We start from the raw sequence: 12,515 nt of genomic DNA, 5'->3' as shown, positions 1-12,515 counted from the left end.
CACCCTTGTGCTCCATGCTGCAGACAGGTGGGGCGCAGGGTATACCCCTCTGTGATGGGGTGCCAGGATGGCCGCCAGCCAGGGCTTGCTCAGAGCATGTAAGCCCAACTAGGCTGCACATAATTTCTACCAGGAGGTGTGCTGAGTTTGTTGTAATAGATACTGAAATACAAAAAAACCTTGTTTCTCAAAACCAGACACTGTCATCCAGTCTATGTGGATTCATAGTGACCATATACGATGGTGTAGACTTAACTCTTCAGAGGGCTGGAAAGGCTCATCTGATTGTGGACCTTGTGGTGAGCGGTGAGCAGCCCAGCACCCACCCACTACACTACCAGGACGCAGCATACCTTCAGGTTTCTCTCCCACAGGCTGCTAGCTGGCTCAACCCAGTGAGTTAATTTTCCCGAGAGCTTCAGTGCATTAGACTAAATTGCTACTTCTCTCCTTTTCTTTGTAGCCAAACCGTTCACGCAGCTGGTGAAGGAGATGCAGCTGCACCGAGAAGACTTTGAAATAATTAAAGTGATTGGAAGAGGGGCATTTGGTGAGGTAAGAAGGCTGTCATTCGTACAGTTTGGCCCGAATGTCCATCCAAACAGCAGCACCTCCCAGTTACACCTCTTCCTCCCGGCCAACGGGACTGGTTCCAGAGACAATCGGGAACCTGTGAAAATGGAGGGTGATTACAGCTCATCAGCACACCCACCGGAGAATGGCTACAGCCTTACTAACTGCCAGACTGCCGGAATCATGGCCCAGCCCAGTTGGCACATAGCTTTCATCACCACTGCCAGCCTTACTGTCCCCTCACAGCGTGGCGTTTGTTAGTGCCGGGCATGCGTCATGAACGCACAGCATAGTTGGACTGTAGACTTTTTACTACAGTCTCAATGTGAGATGCTGGCTGGTGCGACAGGTGGTCACGCGAGGTGGTGACGGTGGTGGCAGGTGCTGTCGAGTCAGGTTCTGAACAACAGAATGAAACACTCGGTCCTGGGCCATCCTCCTGACCCATGTTCAGTCTGCGCCCATTGTCGCAGCCTCTGTGTCAGCTCATGTTGTAGAGCATTTTCCTGTTTTCCCACTCACCCTCTCTTGTATCAGGCATGATCTCCTCTGGGGTCTGGTCCTTCCCGACAACACGCCCGAATCCGTGAGACAGTGTCAGCCTCACTCATTCTGGTTGTACTTCTTCTGAGACAGGTTTGCTCATTCTCCCAGCAGTTCACGGTGTAGGGTTCTGTCATTCGGCATTTGGGATGTTGTAATGAATGATGTCAACTGACAAATCCTTGGTGAACAAAATCTGGAAGAATCAGAAGCAGGAAAGTAGCAGCCATTTGTGGTGGGTGACTTACCTGAGGAACCGTTTAGACCACACAGGGGTTCTCTGAGAAGGGTGTTTGTTAGAGGAAGACTTGGCAGGCACTTCCCGAGACGTTCGAGTCCTGGCCCCGGCCCCGGCCCCGTGTGTGGTTTGCTGCGCACAGGTCAGGCTTGCTGGTACCAGGAAGGGCAGGTGCTTCATGATGGGCCTTTTTCTCCAAGGACACTCGGGTATGGTGTCGTTGGGGAGGGGCGGTGGGTGGTGGAGTCTGAACTGAGAAGAGGTGCCTGGGAGGCCATGGAGTGGGCCTCCTTCCAAGGCTCAGCCTCTATTCCCTGTGCCCCCCCACCACCACCCATGGCCATCCCACCAGGGTCCAAGAAGGCTCTCGCAGTCACTTTAAGCACATTGCTTTCCCACGTGAGGTCATGAGTTAACGTGGACACCCGTGGGAAGACCTTGTGAGACTTCACGTCGACTCACCCTCTTTGTTGCTGCTGGCTGCAGCTAGAGGAGGTGAGCGGCTGCAGCAGCCTCCTGAGCCCCCAGACATGCTCTCTGTCTCACCTGTCTACACCCTACCTGTGTCCCTGGGCTTTCAAACCATTTCCTCAGGACGGAACTCACTGTGTCATTAGAGTCGAGTCTGACTCACAGCAACCCCGTAAGACAGAGCAGAATGGCCCCTGTGGGTTTCCGAGCCTCTCGCTTTATGGGCGTAGAAAGCCTCACCTTTCCCCTGCAGAGCGGCTGGTTTCAAACGGCTCACCTTATGGTTAGCAGCCCAGCTCGTCACACACTACACCACTGGGCTCCTTGAAAGCCCTTTGGGGGGGAGTCGTGAACCCAGAGAGCTGCTTTCTCTTGTAAAACCTCACAGCCTTGTGGAACTGCGGGCGGATTAAGTGGCTCGAGCCTGCATGTAGGTTTGCCGCGGGCTCTCAGGCTAGAGAGCTGTGCACCTGAGTACTGACATCGCTCCCAACAATTTATTGACGACTCTTCGGTCTGTGTTCGCAGCAGATGCCCTGGCTCTGCCCGACAGCGAACCTGAGGGCTGCCCTGTGAAGTGGCCTGAAGGTGTCAGGTGCGGCCAAGGCAGCTCACTGACTGCCGAAATGAAAGAAGGCCATCTTATGCCTCAGCCTCAAACGTCTGGTGGCCCTTGGCTGAGACCCCGCAGCCACACTCCCTGCAGGCCTTTAGTGGGACACACGGAAAGGAAATTCTCCTTGGAAAAAGCCTAGACACCGTGACTACGTGGGGCCCACTGCACCGAGCCTCATCTCTTCCCTGGAGGCAGCCCTGCCCACCTTCGATGGAGTCCCACCGAGGCCTGGCATGCCTCCACATCATGTGCCGACTCCCCGTGCCCCCTGCTTTCAGAATGTTCCCATGGGTCTCCCGGAGGTCTCCGAGAAGCACCTGCTGTCGCTGTCACCAGGGGGTTGAGCCGTGTCCTCTCCGGTGGCAGCTTGCAGAACCCCAGCCAAGCTGTTTTCCTCAGCTCCTTGTGAGCTAGGAGGGCTGGGGACTTAATTTTCAATTGCTGAGCTGTAATTACACATAAGACACAGAGTACAATGTGATGGGTTTTGACAAATGTCTGCACCGGTGTGACCAGCTCCCCGTATCACCCAAGAAGGCCCCTTCCTGTTCATTTCCCGGCACCCTGCCTGTCAGTGCTCCTCCCGGCTGCAGGCGGCCACTCTGAGTCCGTCAGCAGGAGCTCCTAGCGAGAGGGAGGAAGAGTCCCACACAGAACCAGGGCCCTCTGAGCAGCAGGAGGGGCTGGATAAGGTCTTTCTTCAGAGAGAGTGAAGCTAAGGCCCAGCGGTAACCCCAGAGCCAGCCCAGGGTGTGTGCTTTCTGACGGCAGTCTCTACCAGGAGCTGTGCCAGGCCCTTGGGGCCACACCGCCCAGACCGGGCCCAGCCTGGGCAACACAGCCGAAGATGCTAGAAGGTGGATTGTAAAGGGGCTGGTGGAGAGGCAGGAGAGAGATGACTTGTTAGAGGTAAAAAGAACGAGAGAAATAAGTGTGGCCCCCCCAAAAAAGTTTGTGGCTATTTTTAGCAATCTTCTTTGCCAACAAGGAACTTGCTTCAAAACTCGGTTTTTTACGAATTTCAAAGAAAACACTGACCACCTCCCGAGCTTCTTCCAAATCTGTATCAACATGTCCTCACCGCGCCTGCCGGGCGCCTGTCCAGTTCCTCCTGCCCAGGAGCCTCGTGGGTCCCCAACCTGCACCATCTGAGAGTCAGCCCCCTTCACCAGCACCCTCCTGAGCCCCGAGGCCTGGGCCACACACCCCCAACCCTGCCGGCTGCTTCCATCCCTCACCCCTTCACGGCAGGGTGCCTGTTTGTGCTCAGGCCCCTCTACCCCTCACCCCTGCAACAGACAGGCAGGCTGCCAGAAGCTGGGCGTCCAGAGCTGTGACCAGTGCTGCTGCCGTCTGTGCCCAGATCTGTGCCTGTTCACAACTTCTCGGTCTTGGAAAGCACGGAGCACCTACCCCAGCACCCAGCCCCTGCTCCTTACAGAACAGGGGGCTGGGTTTTTATCATCAAGGGCCACCATTGTGTGGTTGTTTCTCGATGCCCAGGCTGGGAAGGGAAGCACGTGGGCTGTGGTTCTGTGTCCAGACCAGAGTGGGTTACACTCCAGAGTTTTGACACACACACCCCTCCCCTCACCAAGGGGACAGCCTGGCGGGGAGGGAGGGCATGTCTCGCTCTTTTTCCTGTCCTCCATTATGGAGATCAGCCAAGAAGCTGCTCGACCACGGCCACCCCTCCCAGGGCTCACCGAGGTGCCGCAGGTCTGGTGGCGGCCAGGGTCCCATAACTCACACCCAGCAGTGTAGCCAATTCCTAAGCAGGGGCTGGAGCCCACCCTGTTCCACATTCCTGCCAAGTCTCCTAGAATCTTTGAAGTAACTGAAACTATTTGGAAACAATGTAACGTTTCCAGAACTCTGCATGAGCAGCAGGATTCAGAGAACTGGGCTATCCTTATCCAGCTTCTGCCGGTTAACATTTCGTCCCCTTTGCTTTATCTTGTGTCCCCCACCCGCTTTCCTTCCTCTCATCCCCTCTCCCCTCCTCTGCTGGGTAATTTCTTTCAACCACTGAGAATAAGTCGCCTGCGTTGTATCTGTTTTCTAAGAATAGGGATGGGTGGCACGTGACCACGGCTCAGTCATCAGCGCTAAGGCATTTAAAATGGACAGGAGGCGCTTTATCTAATCCGCCCTCCCTGGACCAGTTCTGTTCACTGCTCAACTGCATCTTCATGTCGGTTGGCTCTCGATTCCCCCCAGTGCAGCCTCTGGCCTGCAATCTGGTCTCACCTTCAGTGGGCATATCCTGGGCTCACTGGATGTGTGCAGGATCACCAGCTGTCCCTGAAACAAGACTGAGATCGTGGCCAAGCAGAAGTTTCTAGAAAGCCAAACAAGATTCTCCACGACACGTCTGTGTTAGCACTTGAGCTAGCATAGTGCCCAGGTCTGGAGGCCAGACATTCTTCCCGCCACCCACTCTGACAGCCGTCCTCGTCCATGTCCTCTGGCACAGTCTGGGCCCTGGTCGGCATCTCCTGGAAGTGTGGCTTGTTCCCAGCAGAGGTGGAAAGTTCCAGGCCCCTTTGCAGTGGGATTGGAATCAGGATGAGTTTGTCGTCTTCTGGATTTTGGCGTTTTCCTTAAAGCTTGTCAGCTCTGCGATTCCTCTTAAGTTAGACGGTTCCAGGAGGAAGTGCTTTGCGCCCGAGTTTATATGGGATTGCTCGTCCATCTGGGGATAGCGAATCCCAGGAAGAAACAGACGCTGCTAAGTGGGAGAAAAGGGTGTTCGGAAGCATGTGCCCCACAGTTCCCTTTCCTTGTCCACTTTATCCAGGCGCTCCGTTCAGAGTGGTGGTAAGCTAGGTTCTCAGCTTCCAGCACCGTGGCTGACAAACAGCAACCTGGGTGTGAGGAGACGACCCACCACACAGGCCACGGGGTGACTGGTGAGGGAGCACGGCTGGGCAGGCACATGCTTTTGAAGGCTCTGGGGTCAGCACAGGCCCATTAAAACTAGCGGTGACTTGTGTGCACGGAGTTGTGAGGATGGAGGTCATTGAGTTACTCCCAGGGCAGAGAATGTGTTGTGGGCTGGTGCACATGCTGCCACACACAGTGGAAGTGGCCTGGGGGTGTGGGAAGGCCAGGAGGTCTTTGTGGGAGAGGTGGCCTTTGGACTATACCTGGAGGACCTACAGCTGGACAGCTCACCTGCTGAGTGCCAGCTAGCTTTATTCTAAGGACCTTGAATGTGCCGTCTCCCTCGATCCCCACAGGCAGGTCACAAGGGCACCACGGCTCTGCCCCCATAGTACAGTTGTGGAAATGGAGGTGCAATAAGTGAGTTTGCCCAAGGTTACACTCAAGAGTTCACGTGGCTAATCACTGCCCGTGAAACCCAGCCAGCCGATGCAGACATGCCGCCTGCCCGGGGTGGAGGGACTGGTCGTTGGAGCGGGCGAGGGCTGCCAAGCTGCACTGTGGCTGAGGGGAAGGGCGGCTCATCATGGTGGTGGGAATGCTGCCTTCTTCTCCCCAGCTACGAAGATGTGACTTTTGTTTCTGTTGAGAGAGTCTTTGTTAAACTAGTGTGTCTATTCCAGGTTGCTGTTGTGAAAATGAAGAACACCGAGCGAATTTACGCCATGAAAATCCTCAACAAGTGGGAGATGCTTAAAAGAGCAGAGGTCAGTATGGAGAAACACCCCCGCCCCACCCCTGAGCAACAGCAAGGTGAAATGGGGTTCCTGTGACACCGCTGGTCTCTGAAGTTTCCGAGCGAGCCCGTGTGGCCCGCGCGGCAGGGTGGGGTTGGGGTGGGGGGTGGGGGTCTCGGTGTCCGAGTCCTTCGTTCATTTTCCAGCTGCTCCTCGGCTCACCCTGCGGTCTGGGCTGGGGGTGTTTACTGAAAGGCAAGTTAAGATCTTCATGGAACTTTTAGGTATTTTTAGCATTCCGGCTCCATATGCAAAGGGATTATTGGATTGGAGCATGCTTTTGGATCAGCAATGGTGTTGGGGCTGGTGGCGCAATGGGTCAGGTGCGGGGAAAGGTCAGTGGGAGGCAGGTGAGGCGGTCTACTTCCGTGCAGGGCAGGGACTCCGAGGGCAGGTGGACTCTGTCCTCAGGGCCTGCGTGAGTCTGCATTGACTGCCGGCAGCGCACTCTGTTTTGTTTGGGCCCTTAGAGGCGCTGCCATCAAGCTGATACCATAGGACAAGGTAGAACTGCCCCGTGGGTTTCCAAGACTGTCACTCATTAGAGGAGTATAATGCCTCGTCTTTCTGTTGAGAAGCACCTGGTGAGTTTGAACTGCCAACCTTATCGTTAGCAACCCAGCACGTAACCACTGTGCCCCCAGGGCTTCCTTTTCCTCCTGTAGTAGGCTTACTGTAAGCACTACATTCCACAATGTGGGCTCTAAAGCTTTCCTTTGCAAGCTTCACCACCTACAGTAAAAAGAGGAGGAGAGTAGATACGTTGTAAGCAGTGAAAGTTCACAACTTGTAGACCAGACTGGGGTCTGTCCCCTACCCCCACCCCCATTTCATTTATTTGTTTATTGTGTGGTGAAGATACGTAGACCAGATCCTTGACCAATCTGATCCGTGGACATCTTGGAGGGCGGGCTGGCATCCCTACCTTCTCGCTGTCCTTTCCCTGTGTCCCACGTCGTGATCATGCTCAAGTACACTCCCCGCCTCCTCCCACCTGCTGATGGTTCCATCTCTTTTCTGTTTCATGTAAGTGAGGTTTCACGAGTCGCATGATGTGCAGCTGGCGGCTGTGCCCTGCACCGTGTTCAGCACCCGGCCCTGTGTGGCATGGATTTGAGATGGCATTTCTCTTTGGTCTTTGTTCATGTCATTTCTTTATTGAGCTCATTAAAACCGCGACTAAAGCTTTTCTGTCCACTTTTTGGGAAAAATGAAACTAGTGGTCAATGTGTAGATTCCTGACTGTGTGTCGCCCTGCTGCTAATACCACTCTAAGGGTGGTTCTGACTCGGAAAGGTGGTAGATAAAGCTTGAGAATGGAGTAGGGCGACTTCTCTCATGGACACAGGGCTGCTAGTGTGAGACTAGCTCTGAGCGGCCAGCCCTGAATGGCTGGGGCTCAGCTGCTCCATCATCCTGGGAGTGTCCTGGAGCATGGGGTGTGGCACACCAACACCAGCTCCTTTTTTATATAGACACAGGTATCACTGTGTGTGTACTCAAAAGAGCCGGAAGCTTTTTTAAAGCTATGTATATAAATTTGTTTAAAAAACAACCTTATCACCTTCAAGGTACTCTCCATTACACTTCATACACTTGTCTGCGATTCCGTTCTTGGAAACATTTTTCAAGCTTATCTGTTTGGATGGCTGACAGCACTTCCCTCATTTTTTTCTTCACCTCTTCTACATCATCAAATTGCTGTCTTTTCTTGTTCCTCTGCATTGGCAGAAACAAAAAAGTTACACGGAGCGAGGTCAGGTGAGTCAGGTGTGTGGGGCAAGAGAGGCATGCTGTTTTTGCCAAAAACTAGCGCACTGAGATGGCTGGGCGAGGTGAAGATGGCATCTTCCATGGGCTTGATTGGTGTTTGCTTTTGGTCTCGTAGTAATAGCACTGTGTCTTGTCACCAGTAATGACCTTGGGGAAAAGGTCTGGGTCAATTCAGAGCTGTTCTTTCAAAGCACAGCATGTTTCCAGTCCACGCTCTTTTTGCTGGTCAGTCAGAACCCGAGGCACACATTCCACATCGACCCTTCTCATTCCCAAATATTCCGTCAAAATTTGCTGAACTGACCTCCAGGATCGTTCAGGTGACTGCCCCATCTCTTCAGTGGCCCGTCGACGTCGGTCTTCAAGACATGTGCACGGATTTTGTCCACGTTTTGTCCATTCGGAAGGGACGCATCCAGAACGAGATTTGTCATCAGTCGACATTTCACCTGTTTTGAAACGAGGAAGCCACGCTTACACTCGAGTTTCCCCATAGCTCTGTCCTCGGGTGTTCAGCATCACAACAGTTTCTGCAGCATTTTTCCTGAGCAGGAAACAAAATTTCAAGACCACATGCTGTTCTTTGAAACTATAAAAAATGAGGTTTGAGTGAAACTTTTTACGAAAAAATTCAGTGACCCGAGAGAATCTTCCAAGTGATATACTGGGTGTGCTAGTGCGGAAAATTGCATACTATTAAAGCTCTGCCCTGCAGAGCCTTTTTCTAGGCGGTGGTTGGTTGTTGTTTTTTGGGGGGGTGTCCCCTCATATATATGCATGCACACAGCATATCCAAACCTGTACAGATGAGAGCAAGTTAAAAAGTATAGCTACTGGGCACCAACCAGTTCCTACCAGCACTGGTGTTTGTTCCAAACGAAATGTGTCAACGCCACACGTGGCTCAAATCAGTGGGAGGCTGTGGACCAGATCTCGTGGTAACATAGAGTTAGGGGTCACACAAAAGGTCCAGTCGGAATGGTGGCTCCTGAGGGTCTGTTACATTCGGGGCAGAAAAGCCCACTCAGAAGCCATGTCTGGGGACCCAGAGGGGTCGGCCGGCTTGCGAGATCCTCTTTCCTAGAAAGAACTTGTAAGACGGTGGGAAACGGCACTGGGGAGAGAAGGAGTTTTCCCATCATGGCAGTGCACTTGCTCGATCTCTGGGAGTAGACCTGATCTTGCCCCTTCAGACTTTGTGTTTCCAGAGCTTCAGGACTCTTTCAATGGAGCGCGGGCTGGGTCCTGGGTGCTGTGTGGACATGGTGTAAATCAGAGAGCGTGCCGCTCTTCAGGGGAGCCTTACCCCCACTGCCTCGTGTCAGGATCTCCAGAACCACATCTTCCCCAGAGCTCATGGCCTCAGCTTTCTCCTGGGAGCTGCAGCAGGGTTCGAATTGCTAGCCTTGTGGTTAGTGCCATGATACCTGTGGTCTTAGAGATGGTAGAACCAGGACACATCTGGATGGTTTCCAAACGGTAGAAAAATCAGTGGTTACAAATTCCCCGAGAGACACAAACGGACCAAATTCGGTGCAGTGTGCCCCCCGTGCCTTCCCTTTGCCATCTCCCATAGCTTTGCCAGCGCCAAGCACGCTGTGTTGTGTCCTGCACGCAGAGGAGTGCTGCTATAGTCCTGCCCAAGACTCGGTGACTTTCATGCACAGACGTAACAGCCCGCGCTTGCTCTGTCAAAGACACCTCAAAGCTTGCCATTCCCGGGTGCACTGGCCATGGGCCTGCGTAGGAGGGCCCTGTTACGTCTGCACGTCACTGCGGTGGCAGTGGAGTGTGGTTTGAAACTAGCTGGCTCTGATCAGTAAAGAGGCAGCCGTCTTGCCTTGCTGGGCCTGGGGCTGCCACACTGTGGGGAGAGACGGGCAGCTGTGGGCAGGGCCTCCTCCTTGAGGAGGCCATTCTGGTGAGGGGAGGTCAGGTGATACTGGGGAGGCGGGCCAGTCTGTGGAGGGTGGACCCAAGGCCTTTTGGGAGAAAAGGGTACTGGGCAGCCCCAGGTGAGTGGGCTGCAGGGATGTGGGGAGGAGGGCTGGGCTGGGCCTTCTGGGACCAGCAGGTGAGGAGCAGGTCGGACCTGCTGCAGGTAGGCACAGCATCGCTCCCCTCCCTTCCCACAGACGGCGTGCTTCCGGGAGGAGCGTGACGTGCTGGTGAATGGCGACTGCCAATGGATCACGGCGCTGCACTACGCCTTCCAGGACGAGAACTACCTGGTAGGTGTGGGCACGGCAGGAGCCCAGCTTCCACCCTGGTTCTCTCCCAGAGATGGGTGGCCCACCAGGTAAAAGGCAGGGCTGGGCCCAGGAGGACCGAGGCTTGTGGAGTCTGGCACCAGTGGCCTGATAGTGTCTGCTCGAATGTCCTCCTTTTACAAAAGTCTCTTCCATCTGAATTGTGGTAGGGACTTGGACTGGGACGAGTGAAGGGGCACAGCGTGTTCCCGCAGCCGCGAGCCCCTGGAGGGCACTGGAGCCGGGAGCAGCTGTGGCTCATAGACGTGCGGGTGTTTAGCTTGTGGGCTCATGAGCCATCGCCAAGAAGGCTAGTTTTAGAAGCAGGAGAGATGTCTGGCCTCGGGAGCTGGTCCAAGGCCGAGTGCCGACGGGCCTTGTCGGGTCTGGCGGGGTGGGAGGGACCTGTGTGGACATCACAGGCCCACACCTCTGAAGTGAGGGCCAGGCTCTTGCTGCCCAGGGCCACCGTAGCTCAGGCCCAGCAGCTGACTTCACGATCACCTTGTCCTGTTGGGTCATCCCGTCAGCAAGGCCCCTTTTCTTTGTCCAGAAATCTTTTCCTCAAATGTTGAGGGGACCCTGGAAGTCTGGGGGCCAGGAGGAGGTCAGTCAGTTTGCCGTGAGCTCTGCGTCGTCGCACAGCGACCCTGCAGGACAGGGTAGAACCGCCCCTGTGGGATTCTGTGACTGTGACTCTATGGGAGTAGAAAGCCTCCCTTGGAGCGGCTGGCCTTGTTGCTATCGGCCCTCCATGTAAGCATGGTGCCACCAGGGTCCTCTAGGGTCCTCTCGCTGACACGACACAGGTTTCGGTGTGTGAGGCACACGGCTCCGCATTTTGACCTCCTGGGGGCCAGGGGCTCTGGTTTTGCCACTTTCCAAGCAGGTCCTGGGCAGAGAGGTTACATTGCTTGCCCAAAGGTGTTGCACAGTTTGGTGGGGGTGGGGATTGGGAAGCACATGGCCAGGCCTTGAGGCCTGTGCGGGGCCTGAAGCTGCCCGTCTCTCCCCCATGACCGCCTGCGCATGCCCCTTAGCACAAGCTTTCATGCCGGCCAACCCGCAGACCCGTCCATGTCATGAGGGGCTCAGACACCCAGGGGATGGACACGCGTCTGGTTTCTAGATCCATTTTTCTTCTACTCTCTGCAGCCCCCTCTTTGGTCTCTCAGCCTGGCATGTCATAAAACCAAACCTGCTCCTGTAGCAGTGACTAGAAGGGTGCCACCCTCCCCCTGAAACCACCCGTCACCCTAGCTGGCAGTCCAGAAACTAGCCCCGTCAGCCTGTCTCCAGGAGGCCCTTAGGCAGCCCCACAGAGCTGCTGGATGGGGAGACACCTGTGCGGATCCTTGCTGTCCACTCGATCTGGTCCGCCGCTCTTCTCGTTCCCCCTCAGCGGCCACGCGCCCTTGCTCCCCTCCTCCAGAAGGTCTCCAGTCTCCTTACACCCCGTCCTCCTGTCTGGAGCACTGCCACAGCCGCCGTGCCCCTGCTTGGCCCCTCCTGCCCCGAGTCTCCTGTCCAGGCTCCACAGAGAAGGAGGACTCGGCCAGCATCATTCTCTCTCTGCTGGAAGATGACCCCAGACCACTACCCAGCCAGCTGCAAGGCTCAGCTCTGCTGCCGGCTCCTTAAAGACGCTTCCAGGTCATCTGGGTCAGGCAGCCTCCCCGCACAGTCTTCTTCCTGATACTGAGTGCTCCCGGAGACAGCTGTCTTCAGTCTCGTGCTGCCTGGTGACCCCCTGGGCGTGAGCTAGCTCCTTAGGGTCAGTTCCTCCTACTCTGCCCATGTGAGTGTCTCTGTCCCCTGTGGGATGCCCAGGTACATTACTGAGCCGCTGAAGGAGCGGGTGGACATGGCTGAGTGCAGTGGTCTGACGGGGATTGTGCTGGCGTGTGGGGTCAGAGCTGGAACTTAGAGTTGGCTGGAAGAGCCGGGCAGCCAGGGGAGGGAGACTGGCCCTCGGGACAGTGTGAAGCAGAGAGACTGGGGCTTGAGGTGGGTCTCAAGCTGAGTCTGAAGCAGGATATGAAGGGTCTCCCGTGTCTGGCACAGGGTCCGGCCTCCATCTTTATACTGAAAGCAGTACGATGTGATGGGAGAGCGAGGTGCTAGTTGGACCTGGGGTCCTGGAAGCCAAAGTCAGGGTTCTGACCAGGGCAGAGGCCTCTGGAGGATTTGAAACCAGAGAACGACTGTCCTTACAGAGAGTGCCTGCGAGGTGGGCTCTCCTGGAAGGCAAGACTGGTGAGGAGGTTGTTTAGTTAGCTCAGGTGAGAGGGCTCGCTCCAAGTGCAGGCCGGTGGAATGTTCAGGACTAGTGACAGGCAGCGACTAGAGACGGAGGGGCTTGGGGAGAA

General features: G+C 55.3%; 1 protein-coding gene across 1 annotated transcript in view; it reads left to right on the top strand.

Annotated features, from left to right (window-relative positions):
* CDC42BPB (CDC42 binding protein kinase beta) overlaps nucleotides 1–12,515 on the top strand; it is a 90,154-nt gene that overhangs the window by 40,565 nt on the left and 37,074 nt on the right. The window contains 3 exon segments of the mRNA XM_004698786.2: nucleotides 464–555; nucleotides 6,011–6,094; nucleotides 10,033–10,128. Of these exon segments, the coding sequence (XP_004698843.2) occupies nucleotides 464–555; nucleotides 6,011–6,094; nucleotides 10,033–10,128 (272 nt within the window).

Source organism: Echinops telfairi, unplaced genomic scaffold (assembly GCF_000313985.2).
Source record: "Echinops telfairi isolate 266 unplaced genomic scaffold, ASM31398v2 ScPeMD7_18;HRSCAF=68, whole genome shotgun sequence".
NCBI lineage: Eukaryota > Metazoa > Chordata > Mammalia > Afrosoricida > Tenrecidae > Echinops > Echinops telfairi.
This window is presented reverse-complemented; position numbering and strand designations above follow the sequence as displayed.